Source organism: Entelurus aequoreus, linkage group LG05 (genome assembly GCF_033978785.1).
Source record: "Entelurus aequoreus isolate RoL-2023_Sb linkage group LG05, RoL_Eaeq_v1.1, whole genome shotgun sequence".
Lineage (NCBI taxonomy): Eukaryota > Metazoa > Chordata > Actinopteri > Syngnathiformes > Syngnathidae > Entelurus > Entelurus aequoreus.
Window position 1 is genome coordinate 65,257,413 of NC_084735.1, and position 22,059 is coordinate 65,279,471.

General features: G+C 41.0%; 1 protein-coding gene across 2 annotated transcripts in view; it reads right to left on the reverse strand.

Annotated features, from left to right (window-relative positions):
• Positions 1–22,059, reverse strand: part of mtus2a (microtubule associated tumor suppressor candidate 2a) — a 78,566-nt gene that overhangs the window by 40,782 nt on the left and 15,725 nt on the right. For both annotated transcript variants that reach the window (XM_062048676.1, XM_062048675.1), the window contains exons 2-4: positions 7,697–9,875; positions 4,957–5,209; positions 793–1,053 (exon numbers count right to left, since the gene is read on the reverse strand). In XM_062048676.1, coding sequence (XP_061904660.1) covers positions 793–1,053; positions 4,957–5,209; positions 7,697–9,658 — 2,476 coding nt within the window. In that variant the 5' untranslated portion in view covers positions 9,659–9,875. The remainder of the gene's footprint in view (positions 1–792; positions 1,054–4,956; positions 5,210–7,696; positions 9,876–22,059) is intronic.

Consider the following 22,059-nt stretch of genomic DNA (forward strand, 5'->3'; position numbering starts at 1 on the left):
ATGATTGTTCGTGTCTATCAGCCCAAATATTATAAAATATTGATAAAAATATGAAAATCTTCTGGTATGGAGATGCATGCAGAAGAGTTCCTCCCCAGTTTCACAGCTGCTAAGAAGCATTGCATCCCCCACATTGCCACGCTCTTCGTACTCAAGAATCAACCAATGGGAGGCCGAAAGTGGAGATGAAACAAGTACTCAGGGGGGAAACAGGGATGACATAACAGTGAAAGTGACGTACGCCAGAGCTGAGGAGCTTACGTCAGCTGTAACTGGGTGAGGAACAGCAAGCTATGTAGGTCACATTAAAAAAGCATGCAGTTTTACCCAAATCCAGCCAACTAACCCAACCACATTACAACTTTGTGTACACTTGCTATTCTAATGGAGGGTTCCAGCTCTACACATTTCTGAGAAGGCAGTTATCTCATGTAAATTACTGGTATATACAAAAAGATGAAAAAGTTGGTAAGGGGTGAACTGTTGGGTAAGCATTATGTTCTATTTCGTTGTTGAAGAAAAGTAATCCCAGGTTGATACTGGTGGGTCTAATTCCAATTAGGATTAGCAATCATGAAGCTACTGTATGTTGGAAGAAAAAAAAGGAAAGCATCTTTTGCTGTAGCTGTAGCATAATGAACGTGGGTGGGGAGTGTTTATGTAAACTATATGAGAAGGGTGAATAAAACAAGGTAATAAAAACAGTATGGTGATGATCATGACACTGTCTAGATATAGTATATAAAATTCTCTAGTCATCAAGCAGGTTTAAGATACTGTATTAAGACTTACAGTGAACCGTCCTGCCTGGGTCGCTCCGTGCACTGTCAGCAGAGCGAACGGAGGAGACGTAGGACACACTAGAACTCCTGACAAAGCCAAACGCTGCCAGGCGGCCCACGGGCAGACGGGTGGAGCTGAAGCCAGGCGGACGTAGGCCTGACTGGTTTGCTGCTTTAGGAAGCAGAGACCTGCTGGAAGTCACGGCCTGCTCCTGCGCTGATGCCGGTGCTTCAGGGGCAGGTGGATGATAGGTGAAAACCTCATCTTCAGCTAGAGTACCAACAAAACAACACAGTTTGTCAAATCGTAGGAAGAAGTCATGAGTAAAATAATCTATCCCAGCAACATACAGGGTGACCCATAAACATTTTATTCAAAACTACAATGGTCTAGCTAAAATTTGCTGACCTTGGACTTCAACCTGTGAACGATCATTCCCAAAGTTTCAGTTATCTTTGTCGTGTTACATAAAAGTCATGTTTTTTCCTAAATATTCTCCAAAAGGTGTCTGTGGCATTGGAGGCAAATTTGCAGACGTCACGCAAAATGTCCATTACTTGAACACATTCCTCTTTCCCTGATTTTTCTTCTGTTTGCCTGTTGTTTGAGGTTTGTTCTTCACATTGATGGACTGAAGGCTGCAATCAAGTTTGCCTCCAATGCTGCAGATTTTGTAAAGAACATGACTTTTATGCAAAGCGTCCAGGATAACCGAAACTTTGGTAAATGATCGAACACAGACGTTAAGTTTAAGGTCAGTAAATTTCTTGAGATTTTATAGGATTTTATGAAATTTGAATGTGTTCCGATTTTTTGGTCACTCTGGAACATTCAATCTGGTATTTCAAAAATGTATACACAACCCATATGAGCTGGATATTTACACAACAGTGTGCACTTTCACACAGCAACACGGTATCCCACAGTCAAATATTTTCAACATGACAGGGCTGGCATACCCGCACACACGGGCAAGTGCCCCCTCTGATATGGCTCTAAAACTACTTTCTAAGGCATAATATTGCTGAACGTAAATTTTCTTTCTCTAAAGGAAGGTGATTAGTTTAAAAAAATACTGTGCTCATTTAACCCACCAATTAAAAGAAAACATTTAAAATAGAACTGATCAGACATTTTGCGTCTTCATTCTTCCATTCCTTGTTTGTTGAACAGTACCATGAAAGAGTCAGTGGACATATAGTCAGTCTTGTCCAGCGCCATTTTTTGGTTACTGTACTATTAATTTTGGTAGTGAATAGAAGAATCTTTGACCATGGAAATGGACAGTACTGGGTGTCTGGTGGAAAAAAGGGACGCAGCTTATTTGGGAGTGTGAGCAAGGATTCCAACAATTCTGCATAGATATGATCTTTGTTTCCTGGTGAACTGTTCATCATCCAGTGCTGACTCTGCTGTTTCTGGGCTTTCTGATACCCGACTGCTTGGGAACTCCGATTTAAAAACTACTAACACTAACACAACAGTCTGTTAACAGCTGCTTTCGACTCCATGTGGTGAGTTAATGCCTGGTACTTTATGTACTATAATGCTAACATTGTCACAGGGTTTAAATACATAGACTAAATTGAGCTGAGCTCGTTTCTCTATAAATCTTGTGGACAGCCAATCAATCAGAAAGAGTGGGGAAATGATTATCTGTGAACAAAGGGATACCAACAGCAGTTTTTTCCCAAGTAAAACAATAAAATGTAGGGGGCCAAACAACTATACACATTCTCCATGTGCCTTGCTAGGTCTAGATCCGGGGTAAATCATTATCCCCTGCTGGCTGGCGAGATAAGGTAGGAAATACGTTGTTTCCTCTCCACTTGGCCTAATGTGTTCTCAACTGGATGCTGCAAAGCCCCCATCACATCAATCCAAGAATACAAACATTTGATGTGGGGAAAGAATATGAGCTGTGTTGGTCGGAAGTGAAAAAGTGGGGGCCTGAAAGTGCTATCATTGCTGCTGCTTTCCTCCTCACTTATTGTGAGCCTGTGAGCCATTTGGTCTCAGTATTAGATTGGAGCTCAATGCTTGGATGTGGAAGCCCTAGATCATTAAAGATAAATGCACCAATTTCCCTCCTGTCCCCAGTTCTGGTTCTCCCCTTCAAAGGGCGAGGAGATTCAGACAAATATCCACTTAAAACTGAACATCACGGGCCCCCCTCTTGCTGAATGAAAACACACATTATTTAACTGAATCTGAAGGGGAAACAAGAGTTATCCAATATAGCAGCGGCTTTCAAAGTGTGGCACAGTGCGCCTCTCCTCAAAAAACATAATATGGCCCTCAAAAAACAAATTTGGGGGACATTTACACATGGTTTACTTTATCAATCCATTAGAATCAAATAATGTGCCTTTGAGGAATCTATAGCTCGCTTTGCTGGTTTGTAAATATTTTATTTAATTATTTATTTTTCAGTTGCCAGGTATTCTGGGGTGTCAGGATTTAGGCCTACCGTATACTTGAAACCCCTGCTATATTTGATAAATGTTCTTACTTTGGTACTTAAAAGAAATGTCTTTCTCTTTTTTTAGTGCATCCAATTTAGTGAAAAACTATTCGTACGAGGCAGCTAACAATGCAAGTAACAGGAAAATTTGGTCTATAAAGCCCTCTAAAACATCATTAAATATACGCTGTAAGTATGTATGTAATGTAGTAACATGCACATTCATGAAAACATGTAATATAATTTTAAGCATTACCATAACTTATTTCCTGGGCGTATTGATTTCACAGAGTGCATAATAATGAACGCTACTTCCGTCAACAAAAATAGCGAAGAGAGCACTTTGTGTCTTTACCACTAATGGCAGACTTTGTGAGAGACTTGGAGTGTTACCATGTAGCACTATTGGTAAAGGTTTCAAATAAGAACATAAAACAGTGACTTACAATGTTCGCTCTCACTGCAATGCTGACTGATAGGATGGTTGTAGCTTTCAGCACTTGTGCTCTCCCAGAGCTGTTAAATTCAGAGCAATCCTCACTCCTCAGTTAAAGTGCTTTCTAGCGATGTTGTCTGGTTTTATGCTGCGTTCCATTGGTAGCACGTGGATTTTCAAAGTTGACCCAACTTCTCGGCTTGGTGCCTTATTCCCCTACTATACAGGTGAAATGTATGGTTTATAACCTAGTACTAAATTTCCCAAACTCAAATCCAGTCCTGCAGAAACAGGTTTCTTCTTCAACCAATGTTACTAGCCATTCAAGCTAACTGTTTGCTTGTAGCTGGCTACTCTCGAGTGGTCTAACGGAGCAGAGTGAGGAAGGTGATGTGTCATGAGGCCAGAAAAGTAGTAGCTTCGTTAACATGCCGGTCAAGCAATGTAAATGGAGTGCTGTCGGCAGTTTTTAGATGTCTTTTTAGAGTGCTTTATAGGCTTAATAGATGAATCCCAATCACCAGCATTGTATTGAGAATGCACACTAATGCAGCACAATATTTTTGCTTGCATGCTGTCTTTGTAAAATGTTGCAGCGGGAAGAAAGTGACATTAATTAAGAATTCATTGGAGTTCACTTCAAAGCTTATGTTTCCCAGCAGGCTGCGGAACACTAATATGTATCAACAGGGATTGTAAAAAGGAAGCTGGGGAACATTATAGCACTAAGCTGAATAGATTTGTATTTATAATTATGATATAGATCTGTATATCCGAACATATGGCAAATGCACTACATGTTTATGTTTATCAGATACAAGGAGAGAGCAGATTAGGTATGTAGATTGGGAATGTATTTAATTTCCTTGCATTGGTGGGAGGATGATTAGCAAATTTCTAACTTCAATATTCCACTGGCAGTCCTATTGCATCATAAATAGAAATGCAGGTGCCAGAAGTGGTGAGTAAAATGTGCCTTTTAGAAATTTGACTCAGCTGAAGGTGAAGAGAAATCAAGTACGGTAGTTATTTATTAATGTTGTTTCAAAGATGCTGCCTGGGATCAGAGGGCATGCTAAAATCCTCTGATCGGATCATCCAAAATTTGAGGCAATGCATTTCAATGAGCTACTTTCATCTCAGGCCAAATTGTCAGAGCAGTCCCACAACGACACATGGGAACACGTGTGCAAGGGAGCAGCGAGATAACGTAGCTTACTGGTGTGTCAAATTTATGGTAGATAAAAAGTAAATTAGACTTCTTATTATTAACCTGCTGTATCTTGGCATTTCTGGCTAGCTGCTGGGATGACCGGTTGGATTGGTTGGCTGATTGCCGACCTCTGACTTTGGCCAGGTTCTTTGCCTTTGACTGAGCCTGAAGCTGTCCTTGTGACCGCTCCCAGACCTAAACGCATTCCTCGGCCAGAGCGTAAGAGACTGCCACTGCCTCCAGCCTGAGCAGCTGTCCGGATCTGCAGTGGGTCCTCTGCAGAAGTCTCTTTGAAACTGGTAGATCTCCCGACCTAATAATGGAATCATAAAGTACTTTGATGAATACTAATGACTTATGTTTGCGTTTCAGCTAAGTGATTAAAGGCCTACTGAACCCACTACTACCGACCACGCAGTCTGATAGTTTATATATCAATGATGAAATCTTAACATTATAACACATGCCAATACGGCCGGGTTAACTTATAAAGTGACATTTTAAATTTGCCGCTAAACTTCCGGTTCGAAACGCCTCTGAGGATGACGTATGCGCGTGACGTAGACCGGGGAACACGGGTATGCCTTCCACATTGAAGCCAATACGAAAAAGCTCTGTTTTCATTTCATAATTCCACAGTATTCTGGACATCTGTGTTCGTGAATCTGTTGCAATCATGTTCATTGCATTATGGAGAAGGAAGCTGAGCAAGCAAAGAAGAAAGTTGTCGGTGCGAAATGGACGTATTTTTCGAACGTAGTCAGCAACAACAGTACACAGCCGGCGCTTCTTTGTTTACATTCCCGAAAGATGCAGTCAAGATGGAAGAACTCGGATAACAGAGACTCTAACCAGGAGGACTTTTGACTTCGATACACAGACGCCTGTAGAGAACTGGGACAACACAGACTTACCAGGATTACTTTGATTTGGATGACAAAGACGCAGACGTGCTACTGTGAGTATGCAGCTTTGGCTTCTAAACATTTGATCGCTTGACCGTATGTGCGCAACTTTTTTTTGCGTATGTACGTAACTTTTTTAAAATATATAAGCTTTATGAACCTTGGGTTAGGTGAACGGTCTTTTGGGCTGAGTGATTGTGTGTGTTGATCAGGTGTTTGAATTGTATTGGCGTGTTCTATGGAGCTAGGAGCTAGCATAGGAGCTAGGAGCTAGCATAACAAACACGCAGGTGTTTTTATGCAGGATTAATTTGTGGCATATTAAATATAAGCCTGGTTGTGTTGTGGCTAATAGAGTAAATATATGTCTTGTGTTTATTTACTGTTTTAGTCATTCCCAGCTGAATACCAGGTACCGTGAGTATGCAGCCTTGGCTGCTAAACATTTGATAGCTTGACCGTATGTGCGCGTCACGTACGTAACTTTTAAAAAATATATAAGCTTTATGAACCTTGGGTTAGGTGAACGGTCTTTTGGGCTGAGTGATTGTGTGTGTTGATCAGGTGTTTGAATTGTATTGGCGTGTTCTATGGAGCTAGGAGCTAGCATAGGAGCTAGGAGCTAGCATAACAAACACGCAGGTGTTTTTATGCAGGATTAATTTGTGGCATATTAAATATAAGCCTGGTTGTGTTGTGGCTAATAGAGTATATATATGTCTTGTGTTTATTTACTGTTGTAGTCATTCCCAGCTGAATACCAGGTACCGTGAGTATGCAGCCTTGGCTGCTAAACATTTGATAGCTTGACCGTACGCGCGCGTCACGTACGTAACTTTTTAAAAATATATAAGCTTTATGAACCTTGGGTTAGGTGAACGGTCTTTTGGGCTGAGTGATTGTGTGTGTTGATCAGGTGTTTGAATTGTATTGGCGTGTTCTATGGAGCTAGGAGCTAGCATAGGAGCTAGGAGCTAGCATAACAAACACGCAGGTGTTTTTATGCAGGATTAATTTGTGGCATATTAAATATAAGCCTGGTTGTGTTGTGACTAATAGAGTATATATATGTCTTGTGTTTATTTACTGTTCTAGTCATTCCCAGCTGAATATCAGGTACCGTGAGTATGCAGCCTTGGCTGCTAAACATTTGATAGCTTGACCGTATGTGCGCGTCACGTACGTAACTTTTTAAAAATATATAAGCTTTATGAACCTTGGGTTAGGTGAACGGTCTTTTGGGCTGAGTGATTGTGTGTGTTGATCAGGTGTTTGAATTGTATTGGCGTGTTCTATGGAGCTAGGAGCTAGCAGAGGAGCTAGGAGCTAGCATAACAAACACGCAGGTGTTTTTATGCAGGATTAATTTGTGGCATATTAAATATAAGCCTGGTTGTGTTGTGGCTAATAGAGTATGTATATGTCTTGTGTTTATTTACTGTTGTAGTCATTCCCAGCTGAATATCAGGTCACCCCCGGCTCTCACAGCATCTTCCCTATCTGAATAGCTTCAACTCCCCACTAGTCCTTCACTTGCACTTTACTCATCCACAAATCTTTCATCCTCGCTCAAATTAATGGAGAAATTGTCGCTTTCTCGGTCCGAATCTCTCTCACTTCATGCGGCCATCATTGTAAACAATAGGGAACTTTGCGTATATGTTCAACTGACTACGTCACGCTACTTCCGGTAGGGGCAAGCCTTTTTTTTATCAGATACCAAAAGTTGCAATCTTTATCGTCGTTGTTCTATACTAAATCCTTTCAGCAAAAATATGGCAATATCGCGAAATGATCAAGTATGACACATAGAATAGATCTGCTATCCCCGTTTAAATAAAAAAAATTCATTTCAGTAGGCCTTTAATTAGAACAACTAGTTTAGGAATGCCTACCTTGGGCTGAGCTCCATAGAAGTCCCCTGCTTTGCTGCCAAGCTTTGGGGGTGCTGTATAGCTGTGGGGGTGTGTATGTGTAACAGTGTTTGTATGACCAGGGGCATGGATACTCCTACTTATTAATCCTGACGGGAATATGTTGGTTTGCACCTCCTTGCGGTACTTGTCATAAAGCAAATTGGAGGCACTGAGCACTGGTACCCCTCTGGTTTCTTTGTCAAGCTTAGAGAGGTCTATAGGTGTGTCTTTGAAGGAACCGAGTGTTGCACCATGTGGATATGCTGATAACCTTGCTGGTAGAGAAGATACCTGATAATGTCCGTCAGCAGCTTGAGGCTTGAACTGAGGATTTTTCCGGATGTAGGTAATGATTTTGGGGCGAACTCCTTTAGGTTTAAGTGAAGGAGACCTCTCTTTGGGGCTTGAGTTATGGCTTGAGTTAAAGTTTCTGTGCTGGTTGTTAAGAGGCGCTTTGGGGATTTCAGTCGGGGTTATGTTGGTTATAACTGGTGCTCTCACTGAAATGCTTTCATTGTCCTGAGCTGGTGTCTTTATAGTAGGGCTGCTTTGAACTCCTCTTTGTGTATCCTTAGATATGAGATACATTGAGGCTTGTCTATGTGGTGAGCCCTGGGGTGTCCTGAGAGGGGATTGGGGAGGTGTGAATGTCCTTTTGGGACTAGAACAGTTACGTCTGTAGGTGAACTGAGTCTGGGGTCGCTTCTCCATAGTGTATGGCTTGCAGGGATTTGAAGTAGACTCTGCAGCTGGCCCTGGCGGCCTCTCCACCGGTGACACCTCCTTCTGCACTGCCCGGTTGGGTTGTCTGGGTTGTAAGACTCCACATGCATTGTACAGATGTGAAAAATCTGAGGGTTCACGTAAAGATGATCTTGCAAGTTTTCTATTTGACCCGTTGTCAGTGTGACTGGGTGAAATTGTGGCAGTATTGTTAGAGGGAAATTGTCCAATTTCAGCATCCTGTGCACCAGACTCTAAGTTTGAGACTCTTCCCATCTCTGTCTGACAGAGAGGTCGAACAAGCTGTTGCCGCTTCGGTGGTAGCACCCTTTCGTCAAAACTGGTCCTCCTTCTTTGGCCCAGACCTCCTTCAGAAGAAGATCCGTTTCTGAACTGGATTCTCTCTTCCTCGTGTCTTTTTTGATGATACAACGCTGGAGGATTGTGGTCTGAAGGAGCTGCCCTTCTCAAACTCTGGGCTGAGGTAGCGTCGTTGGCATTCAAATAGGGGTTGGTCTTGGAGTTGGGCAGACAATTTAAAGCGTCTCTACGAGAATCCAGGACGCTGGACAGACTTCCACTGAGTTTAAGGGTAGATAGATTTGACACAAACACATTTGTCTCAGACTTGGACTGCTTGAGCCCTCCTCCACCTGTCTTGGTGTTTATTTCATTGTTTAAACCTGTCACACAAGTGTCCAGTCCTTCTGTACTACAGGTAATCTTTCCCATCACCTCTTTGTCTCTCTGCGCTCTGTTCTCCACCTTGTTGCTGTCGTTGTCGTTCCTTTTCACCCCAATGGAAGCAGAACTGGCAGTCGAACTGGAGGATATTGACATTGGCCCCTCGTCTTTGCCGTCTTTTGTGCTCCCCCCCTCATCCTCCTCGTCATCCTCCTCCTCTGGGCTTCTCAGAAACCTGTGTATATCCTGACATTCCACAAGCTCTATCTCTCTGAGCCCAGGATGGGAGCATTGCTGCTCAGAACCCCAGATCATCATCTTGTCATGGGACTCACTTTGACATACCAAAGGTGGGAGGGGGGTCATATTGTACCCTGTGTCCTCTAACTGTTCTCTGTCATCACTTAAAGAAGGCAAGCGATTGTCGTTGTCATCCCCAGTGTGGGAGAACTGAATCCGAGCTTTGTTTGTGACTTTGTCCGCTGCTCTGTCAACATTAACACCAAGTCCTGTTAAACTAGTTGGAATGCTCATTTTGGACTGTCTTTTTGGGCGTTTTCAAAGACACAAGCCTGAGGCCATTGATTAAAAACCTTTCTTTCTTCTCACTTTATTTTCTTCAAAGTCTTTGTAATAATGGTGCTTTGAGAATATAATTTCATGTTTTTTTTCCCACCTCAGCTCGCTTCTTGTCTTGCGTTTGCTGCTAAAAAGTATGTCAGTGATGATTCCTCCTTGAGGTCTTTGCAATCTGGAAGAAAAAGTAAACCGTATAAGACAACGAACAACATAATTTACCATTTTACCAGAATATAAGACAGTAGAGACAGCGCATTTCTCTTGTGTATTTATTATTCCTGCATGCAGTAAGTTTAACTCTGGTCCATGCCTTTGAGCTTTCAACAACAGGGCTCTTTAAAGAAATAACCAGTACATTCACCCAGCAGTGAGCATCACATCCTTACTTTATGCATATGTTCTTACTGCACAGCCTTTGATCCCAATTACAATTGTGAATGCTTTGCCAAGTGCACCAAAACGCTTGCTTTGTTATTTATATCACAGAGCTAAGTGTGGATGTTTTGTTCAGATAGTCTAGCATACATTGATTGGCCTACATTGTATTGGATTTAGTAACTTTAATGTACAAAATGTGTCCCCCGCCTCCTTCAAAATTTGTGTATGCATCACTCAATGAAAAAAGTTTGTACATCCCTATGATAAAGCAAGAGCACTACAGGTAATGGGTCCAGCAATTATAGCAAGAGGTTGATTATGTTATTATGGATGTTCACGGAGCGGCATTGAGAAAGGAGACAAGTAAGGAGAGAGGTGAAGGCTGGATCAGTCAACACACTGCTTGTTAGACTGGAATAACTCCAGGGATGATTCAGAGAGATGTAGAGAAATAAAAAGAAAGGTGTGAAGTGTTTTGTAATGCCCCCCGCCCCCCAAAAAAACCTTTTAAATATAATTTATTGAGGCAAAATTATTGTTTTGTGTGTGTACGCTAGTACAGTGCATGTCAGTGACTAGTAAGTGTTTGCATGCTACTAGCAGGAGAAAACATGCTGGTGTTGGGGAGCAGAATCATCAGCCCTGTGAGGATCAAGCCATGCTAGGGCCTGATCTCTACAGGAGGGTTAACACTTTCCTTTAGCGCACCATATGGCTGATTCCTCTACTCACAAATGCCGGGACAGTTGGCTATGAGTTATGCACAAATTGACAGTATCTAGTGTAATGTTTAAAGGAAATTGACGAACAGATGACAGGAGGGCAAATGTAAGGAGAGTATTAGCTATTGTTGGTGACCCCATAGTGTGTAATTATGCTACAGCAATACTAGTTTATCATAGTTTACTGCATTCAGCCACCTGTCTGTGCATTACATTACTGGGAGAGTCATAATGTATGTGTTCTGAAGCTCATCTTGATGAATGTTTGAGTAGAATCCAAGTGTGCAAACTGAAATCCTGCCCTTTATATTACGTGCAGCAGGTGGCTTTGCTCTGTGTGTTTGCAGTGAGAACGTCAAAGACAGAAGCTCCCGTTGCCTTGTGGGAAGAGCAAAATAGGTATGATTTGTTTTGTAGAAGGTCATCTCAAAAGTCTATCAGAGGCTTTTTCCTTAGAAGGTAAAAATGCCAACATCTTAAGTATGGTAACTGATATTTACCGAGACATATTTTTTCTGTTAACAAATGTTGTAAAGGTATTAAACAACAAGGTACTTTACAACATTTACGTAGTCTTTCTGTCTGGCACTATTCGAAGGGGGACACTTTACCTTCCCCTCCCCCTTGTCTCTCTTGATGGCTTCTTTGTTTTGTCTTGTTTCTTGTAGCCTCTATATATTCAACGCAAAGATGCGCCTGTCTTCAGATCCTTCAGCACGTTTTGTAATCTGCACGGTCTTTCCCAGCTAATAGCGCTACCTACAAGGGTGTGTGATTCCACCCAATCAACCATAGATCTCATTCTCACTTCAGACCGGCCTAAAATAAAAAATAGTGGGGTCATGATCTGTGGTCTTAGCGACCACTATCTAACCTTCTGCACCCGCAAAATAGCTAAACCTAAAGCCAATGGCCACATAACAGCCCAATCCAGATCCCTCAAAAAATACTCCAATGACAATTTTAATTTAAAATTAGATGAGTGGGACTGGTCCCCTGTGCTCGCGAGCAACATGGTCGATGTTGCTTGGGATCGCTTCAAAACGGCGTTCCTAAAGATACTAAATGACATGGCTCCTGTGAAAACAGTCAGGATCAAAGCCCGCTCGGAACCATGGATGAATCCGGGCCTATTAGCTGCCATAAAAGACAGAGACAGGAAATACTCTGAATACCAAAAATGTAAAACAGAAGTAGATAAACAACCCAATAATATCAACCTCAAATTACTCCTTTCAACTCTCAAAAAGCAATGCAATAAAGTAAGAAATAAGTCAACCAACCTGACTAAATCCTTAAAAAAAAAATTACATTAACGACAAAATAGAGGAAAACACAAATAAGCCACGTGAGCTCTGGAAAATTCTCAACAACCAGCTCCCTGGTTGCAGCCAGAAACTTAAAACAAGACTCACCAACATCAGCATCAAGGAGGGTGGCTCCCTCATTACAGACAAAATGGAGGTAGCTAGCAGACTTAACATCTTTTTCACCAGCATAGCCGCAACTCTTGTCAACAAGCTGTCCCACCACTCTGGTCGCTTTGGTGTAGAACACATTAAAGCCTTCTACAGAAAGCTAGGAGTATCCAACGATGATTTCAAATTAGAAATGGTCACAGCTGATGAGGTGTTTAAAAAATTGAGCGCGCTCCACCCTAACAAGGCCACCGGCCTTGATAATGTTCCCTCCAGATTCCTCAGGGACTCTGCCTCCATCATTGCCCCGATCATCACGCACATAATAAACCTATCAATTACACAAGGCCAAGTACCAAAAGATTTTAAGATAGCAAGAGTAACTCCCCTCTTTAAAAAAGGAAGCAAATTGGAACCTGGCAACTACCGACCTGTTTCTATTCTCAGTTCCATTTCGAAAGTAATGGAGAAAATAGTTTATGAACAGGTCGATAGTTACCTTGCCACTAATAAACTCATGTACAAATTCCAATCCGGCTTCAGAACTAACCACTCCACTGACACATGCCTTCTCTATCTGACCGACCACATCAAACATGAGGTGGACGCGGGCAAATACTGCGGCATGGTCGTGCTGGACCTTCAGAAGGCCTTTGACACCGTTAACCACGCTATACTGTTGGATAAGCTCAGAGCAATCGGATTTAACAAAACCTCATGGAGCTGGATACAATCTTACTTGGAGGGGAGGGAGCAGGTGGTAGAGGTGAACGGCACCGTGCCCCCCCCCTCTTGGTGAGCTGTGGAGTCCCCCAAGGCAGTATATTGGGACCTTTACTGTTCCTAATATACATAAACGACATGTCATCGGCATGCGACTGTGAATTGTTTTTGTTTGCGGATGACTCTGCCCTGCTGGTACAAGTCACAGGTGGAGAAAATCCTCAGTGCTGAGCTCTGTAGAACTTGCACCTGGCTCGCTGACAACAAGCTATCCATACACTTGGGTAAAACAGAATCCATCCTGTTTGGGTCCCACATCAACCTTAAGAAAGTCAATGATACATAAAAGTGGGTGACATTGTTATCACCAGGAAAGATGAGGTCACCTACCTAGGTTCCATTCTAGAGGCTAATCTTTCCTGTGATAAAATGGCAACCAAGGTAATCAAAAAGGTTAACCAACGAACGAGATTTCTCTACAGAATCTCCTCTCTGGTCAACAAAAGCACCTTGAGGATTCTGGCGGGAACTCTCGTTCAACCCTTTTTCGATTACGCATGCACCTCCTGGTACCCCAGCACCTCCAAAACCCTCAAATCTAAACTCCAAACATCTCAGAACAAGCTAGTCAGGTTACTTCTAGACCTCCACCCCAGATCCCACCTCACTCCTACCCACTTCTCTAAAGTGGGCTGGCTCAAGGTGGAGGACAGAGTTAAACAACTTGCACTGAGCCTAGTCTATAAAATCCGCTACACCTCCCTGATACCGAAGTACATGTCAAACTACTTCCTTAACGTAAATGACCGCCATAACCACAACACCAGGGAGAGCTCCACTAACCACGTTAAACCCAGATTCCGAACTAACAAAGGTCTTAACTCATTCTCTTTCTATGCCACATCAATGTGGAATGCGCTCTCAACAGGTATAAAAGAAAGGGCATCTCTATCCTCCTTCAAAACCGCAATAAAAATTCACCTCCAGGCAGCTACAACCCTAAACTAACACCCTCCCCGGATTGCTAATAATCAAATGTAAACAATCAAATGCAGATACTTTTTCTTATGCCTTCTGATCTCTCTCTCTCTCTCTCTCTCTCTCTCTCTCTCTCTCTCTCTCTCTCTCTCTCTCTCTCTCTCTCTCTCTCTCTCTCTATGTCCACTACTTGATGTCCATATCCTACCCCCCGCCCCCTCCTCCACACCCCTGATTGTAAATAATGTAAATAATTCAATGTGATTATCTTGTGTGATGACTGTATTATGATGATAGTATATATGATAGTATATATCTGTATCATGAATCAATTTAAGTGGACCCCGACTTAAACAAGTTGAAAAACTTATTCGGGTGTTACCATTTAGTGGTCAATTGTACGGAATATGTACTTCACTGTGCAACCTACTAATACAAGTCTCAATCAATCAATCAAAAAACTCTGTTTGCACAGTTCTCCAAAATATAAACAATGGAATTGATCAACTATCCTCTCAACAAAATTGACAAGGTCTCGGGTTCGGGGAAACCTGCCTTTCCTGACGGAACGGTTGTTGCTGAACACACGGCGGACTCTTGGCAGAAGCGGAGTACTGCGTGCCTGGCAACCCCTTCAGTCGAGGACGTTGAAGAAATCTGCCTATTCGAAATCATGATAACAGCACATCTGCTGATTGGAGGAAGTGTTACCCTGGTGTATCGACAAATCGGAAGATGCTGGCAGCCGTTCAAGGTACCCTAAAACTGCCATAAATGATTGGGGGTTTCAGTCTGAGCTGTGTGCACTCAGACGTTTGTAATTTTGGACTAAATCGCAAACTGGACAACATCTTGGCTATGCGTGGCGCGAAGTATGATGCATTTAAGGACCAGAAATAGACAATTACAGTGAAAAGTTGAAATTAGTTTTCCCTGGCTGCAAACAACCTGGTAAGGTTGTAGCTTTCAGATTCCCCTAAAAGGACAGTGCAGCAAAGACGCTACAAATATCCTACCTGTCTCTTATGGACATACACTTGTTGTTTGTTGACTTATGTTAGACTTACTGTCTGTGTTGTCGCATTTGCAAGAGCACCTAGGTCGGGGAACAGAGCTACTCTGTAGGCTTACACACATCCAAGGAAAATACATGCCACATACACGTACCCCACCCCCCAAATCTCACGTCTTCGACGCTTCACCTCACGTGGTAGGATGGAAAACGGGGCAGTTCCCCTGGTGGCGGCAGCTTTGGGCCGGATGCCCTCCCCCTGCCCTCTCGAGGTGTATCTCATAATATGTATACGTGCTTTGCGTGAGTTTTTTTCCTGGTTTCTAACTAAACCCCCCTGCCACCAGAGTTTAGTTTGGGACTTGCTCCTATTCTCATCCTTTTCCCATCATGTTTACCATTTTTTCTACCTTTTTTACGGGGAGTCGACTCAATCAGTGTTCCCATCTGTTTTTTGACAGGTTTGTACTGAAAATGTTGTATTTTTTAAGTGCAATGACAATAAAGGTCCATTTAATTTTTAACACCTAAACTGCTGAATGCATAAGGGTTAACATTTGCATAACACACACACCTACTGTGTTGCCTGTGCAATTTTTTCCAACAGATGCACCACATTGTGGCACTGTTATTAAACCCTAATGTTTAACCACTTTAGTTGGATTCATTTGACATTTTTCACACAGCTCAACGCGTTCTACAAAAAATTCACCCACAAATTTAGCCCAATCATCATCAAATTTAGTATAGGTCTTTGGGGTCTGACAAGCATTTGTCTATAAAAATACAACAAGATAGGTTGAAAAAACATGCCTTCATTACGCAAAACGGTTTTAGAGTTGGCCTCTGAGGACCATGATGACATTTGTCTAATCGTTATAATACTGAAGCATTTAAAAAAAACACCTAGTTCTAACCTTAATTTTTTTATACTGTAAGACCCTTTTGTTGGTGTATGTTATTCATAAACAGTCCCCAATTATGTCAAAATCTCCTCTGGCTTGTCTCATTTGTTTGTGCTACGTTTGTGCTGCAAAATATTTTGCCCTAACTAATATAGTTTTTTGTTATTAAACTGCCTCCTAGGGTGTCCTAGTGCCAAGTGCACATATAGACACCCTAATGTTTGAACATGGTGTTGGTTATGGATCATTTGTGCTGAGCGCAAAAGCCCAATAACAAAACACCACTCGGGTTCAGATTCTGCCAATCCATGTTTCATTGTTATTGCCAGTGTGAGCGTTGAAGTCCCCCATTAATCAAGGGAGTCACCCTGGGGGAGCACTCTCCAGTACTCCCTCTAGCGAATCCAAAAAGGGCGGGTACTCTGAACTGCTGTTTGGTGCGTAGACACGAACAACAGTCAGGACTCGTACCCCCACACAGATGCGGAGGGAAGCTACCCTCTCGTCTACGGGGTTAAACTCCAAAGTACAGGCTCAGAGCCACACGTCAACAAGTATTGCCACCCCCGCCCGTTGCCCCTCACTGTTTGCAATGCCAGAGTTGAAGAGAGTCCAGCCCCTCTCGAGAGGACTGGTTCCAGAGCCCTTGCTGTGCGTCAAAGTTTTTTCTATTAATCAACGGACATGTGGGTTGGCCTAACTAAATTGTCTTTATTCAAGTCATGACCACCACACAGTCGTAGGATGTGTTTGAAGTGCGAGGAACAAATCATGGAGCTGGACAAACAAATTGTAAAGCTTATCAGCACACTCGGCTCCCACTCTGCCTCCCTGCTAATATGTACCCTCAATTGGCGCTTGCAAACAAATAATTAGCTAATTACGAGAGCAAACACAGAAGATAGGGCCAGGGCAGGGTGTGTGAAAGAGAAAAAGCAAGCGAGTGAGTTTACTCAAATGACAATGTGGCTGATCAATTGCAGCGTTGATGCAGCACTGGCGGCAGTGCTGATGACAGCAGTGTTGGGATGGTTGCGGTTGAATGAGAGCGAGGGAAAGAGCAGAAGACATCAATCTGGCACAAACCACAAGCGGAAGCAAAATGACAGACTGCAAAAATATGTCTCATTGAATAATTTTGGAAATGGAAGTAAGTAGGTACCTGCTGTCTTTGTTGTAGGTGCTTTCTAGGGTTGAGGTCAGGGATCTTAAGCCATCGAAGTATGTCTCCAGTATATGGAACTTGCTTAGTGCACTAGGGCGCATTTGCAACATTGTTTCCCCAAAGTTATAAGCATAAAAAAGCTAAAACTCTCTTGATAAAGTAAAAAAGTAGACTTGTCTTGACTTTTTTCTTCATAGTTGTATAATACCGTACTGGCCCCAAAATATCTGAATATAGTATCATTTTCTCCTAAGCAAAAAGTCTGGGGAAAAATGGGTAGTCATATATTGGTGGTTTGGAGATTCATAAATGAAAATGCAGGAGGCTTCAAATGCTTTTTCCTTAAGTAAATCAAAGGTTTTCTTCCTGTCACTCGCACACACACACCTGTGACATGAACAAATGTGGCCGTGAAACACCCACTGGAAAAAGTGTTTCAAAAGTTGGACAAGTTGGCAAATATTAGAGGATCAGTTCCAATACCAATTACAAGTAATATGAATCAATAAAGCTGCACTGAAATATGATATTTCTTTTTTAAGGCAATCTATCATGTTGTCAGTTTACTCATGTCAATATGATACATGTCACTTCCTGTTTGGAGTTCGCACGCGTCTGACCAACTGTTTTCGTCTTGGGGCTGCCGAGTTTGACGATCACCTTGTGCAAAACCAGCACATCTTTTTTGTACTTTTTTGTGCTTTTTTGGCTTCGCTGTGTCACTGTGCCGTGACACTTCGGTGCGCTAGCCCGCAGCACCGAAGCCGGCTAGCATTAGCAGCCGGAGATACGGAGGTGGGATTTTTTTCTTCTTTTGCTGGATGCGTCGACATATAGACCATCAGAATGCCTCCACCAAGGAAAAGCCCGACATCGGAGGAGTTCGAAGAGATGAGGCTCGCACTCCACTCCCTGTGCGGTGATGTGACTGCGGTAAGAACACAGCAGGAGCAGGTTCTTGGCCTACTAGAAGCTGTCATCATGAGATTCACAAACAGGAAAAAGAAAATCGCACTAATGAGGCAAGGACGCAAACTGAAAGGTACAGATGTTTTCATAAATGAACACTTGACAAAGAAAAATGCTGACATCGCAAGGATCGCACGACAACTTAAAAGGCAAAGCAAGATTCAACAAACCTGGGTAACGAACTGTAATATCTTCATCAAATTAAATGGGACGCCGGAGGAAGCAAAAGTCTTGGTGATAAGGAAAATAGAAGATCTTGATAAGTATTGACATTGATGTAGTACTTTGTATCAATGTAGCTTTGTGACCTTTACATCATCTCAATGCTACCCACACCAAGAACACAGACCACACCAAGTATTAATATGGATATGTTACAGAAGGACCTACAACATCAAGAAAAATAACTGGACATGTTTGAGTATCAAGAGCACGCCACAACAGAGACTGATATGGAGATAGACCCTGATAATAATTTTTTCTCTGTGATTGCAAAAAACTGTAATCATTTTACCTGTGAACAATATGAAAACAGTGTCAAATCAGAAGATAGTCTGTCAATAATACATTTCAATAGTTGAAGCATGTACACTAACTTTGAGGCTATCAAGGATTACTTGAAAGAATTTAGTCGTCCATTTACCACTATTGCAATTACTGAAAGCTGGTTCAACAATGATAAAGGTAATTGATTGATTTTAGTCTGAATGACTATGAATTAAGATACATAAACAGAATAAATAAAATAGGAGGAGGGGTCGTATTGTACATTCATAAATCTGTTACATTTAAAGTTTTAACAAACATGACCATAGCAGTCGATGGATTATTTGAATGTTTAACAGTGGAAATCCTAAATGACAAAAAGACAAATATCTTCATGAGCTGTGTATATCGGGCACCTGGTTCAAGCATAGAAACTTTCAATGAGTGGATGGGTAAACTATTTTCCTCTGTGAACCATAAAACCATATTTATTTGTGGTGATTTTAACATTGATTTGTTAAACTCAACCAAGCAAAAACATGTTGATGACTTCATTGACACAATGTACAGCTTGTCTCTATATCCAACCATAACCAAACCAAGCAGAATAACAACACATAGTGCCACAATCATCTACAACATTTTTACTAACATTATGGGAAACCAGTGGCCTATTTATATGTGATATCGCTGACCATTTACCTGTTTTTACTTTATATGACTGTCATCTCAAGAAAACCAAAGACACTATGGCAAAAATCTCTAAACGAATAACAACTGAGGAAACAATCTGTGCCCTAAACATTAGTTTAGCAGTTCAAGATTGGACTTCATTATACAGAGAACTAGGGATGTCCGATAATGGCTTTTTGCAGATATCCGATATTCCGATATTGTCCAACTCTTTAATTACCGATATCAACCGATATATGCAGTCATGGAATTAACACATTATTATGCCTAATTTGGACAACCATGTATGGTGAAGATAAGGTACATTTAAAAAAATAATAATAAAATAGATAACTAAATTAAAAACATTTTCTTGAATACAAAAGAAAGTAAAACAATATAAAAACAGTTACATAGAAACTAGTAACTAATGAAAATGAGTAAAATTAACTGTTAAAGGTTAGTACTACTAGTGGACCAGCAGCACGCACAATCATGTGTGCTTACAGACTGTATCCCTTGCAGACTGTATTGATATATATTGATATATAATGTAGGAACCAGAATATTGATAACAGAAATAAAATGGGGGGAGGGAGGTTTTTTGGGTTGGTGCACTAATTGTAAGTGTATCTTGTGTTTTTTATGTTAAATTAAAAAAAAAAACAAAAAAAAAAAACGATACAGATAATAAAAAAAACGATACCGATAATTTCCGATAATACATTTTAACGCATTTATCGGCCGATAATATCGGCAGGCCGATATTATCGGACATCCCTACAGAGAACCAAATGTGGACAGTGCTTATTGTAATTTTTTAGACATCTTTACTTCCCTGCATAATAAACATTGCCCCGTGAAATAATATTTTATAAAAGGAAAAAAATAAAAATAGCCCTTGGATCACAAAAGGGATAATTAATGCCTGTAAAAAGAAAAACAATCTCTACAAACTTTTCATCAAAAATAAAAGCAAAAGAAGTCGAACAACGATACAAGAAGTACAAAAATAAATTAACTGATATTATAAGAACAAGCAAACGGTTATATTATCAAAAATATATATATGAAAACAAAAACAATTTTAAAGGAACTTGGGATTTTTTGAATAGTCTAATCAAACAAGGATATTCAAAATTGACATATCCTGATTACTTTATTTATGAAAACGGTGAAGATTATAATATGAGTAATGTAGTGAATAAGTTCAATAGTTTTTTTTGTAAATGTTGGTCCTAAATTGGCTGTTGATATCCCAGACAATGGAGTTACAAAATCAACTATTGAACAGAATTCTTCGTCATTCTTCCTCTCAGCTACAAATGAGCAGGAAGTGACAAACATTGTGCGGAAGTGTAAAAGTAAGTGCTCCACTGACTGCCATGATATTGGTTCAAAAAGTTATACCGAATGTTGTAAAACCCTTAACTTATATATGTAACCTATCATTCCAGACTGGCTGCTTTCCAAGTCAAATTAAAATCGCTAAGGTAACTCCGCTCTTCAAAAGTGACAGCAAACACGCTTTCACCAATTACAGACCAATCTCTCTTTTGCCTCAGTTCTCAAAAATCGTAGAGAAACTATTTAACTCTCGACTTGAATCTTTTCTTGAGAAGCATCATATAATCAATGACGGTCAGTATTGCTTTAGGTCCAAGCGAACAACCTCAATGGCGATAACTGAAGCTATTAAAGAAATTACTAATGCACTGGAGCATAAAATATATGCAGTTGGTATTTTTATTAATCTAAGAAAAGCCTTTGATACCATTAATCATTCAATTCTACTAGATAAAATGGGAAGATATGGAATTATGGGGCTGGCTGGTGACTGTAAAGTTATTTAACATGGAGGGTAGAGTTTGTAAAAATAGGTCAATTTTTATCTGATACTCTTGGCATTGCTTGTGGTGTCCCCCAAGGTTCCGTGTTGGGGCCAAAACTGTTTAATGTATATATTAATGATATGTTTAATACATCCAAAGTACTGAAATGTATACTATTTGCAGACGACACAAATATATTCTACAGTAGTGATGACTATAATGAGCTCATAAATAAAGTAAACACAGAACTAAACATAGTGAAAAAAATGGATGCACACAAATAAATTATCTTTGAATATAAATAAAACTAAGATAGTGCTTCTGTTGTCATGGCACTGTCATCCTTGGGAATGACGGAATACACGTTTGAATCCTTTGGTCTTCCCTGAGCGTAAAACAGCATCAAAAAGACACAGGCAAACGTGAATGTCCGTTTTTTAACAGGTCCCTCATGCATACTGCACCTTCTGTTGTACGTTACTGTCACCACCACAATAACACCTCACGGTTTAAGAAACTGAGACAATTGTTTACCACCAGGTACATTCAGTCCATGTGGGTTAAGTCGTATACATTTTAGTAGTCATGGTGAAAATACGAGCCAAGCCGTATCTCAGAAGTGATCAAATTTAGTGAGGTGCTGAGCAATAGGTGCTTAACAAGGAAATAAAGACTGCCCTCTTATCCTCTCAGTGTTGTCTATAAATCCAAGCAGGAATTGTTCTGTGGGAGTGATGATGTACAGTATTTAGATCATTACAATAGAGTGTTGCCACAGGAGTCGCTCCAGCTACTAATGGATGATGTTAATAGAGGAACTATAGGAAGCGCTATGGAGGCCTGTTTGTGAAGTGTTCTGTTGAAAAGCTCACAAGAGCAGAGTGAGGGAATTACTGCTAATGAGCACATAAATGCTCTCATTGACTGAACAACACAAAGCCGTATTATATTGTGTGATACAAGCCAAGTTATTTTTTTTATAGCCAATACTCACAGATAATTGATTGATTGATTGAAACTTTTGTTAGTAGATTGCACAGTGAAGTACATATTCCGTACAATTGACCACTAAATGGTAACACCCGAATAAGTTTTT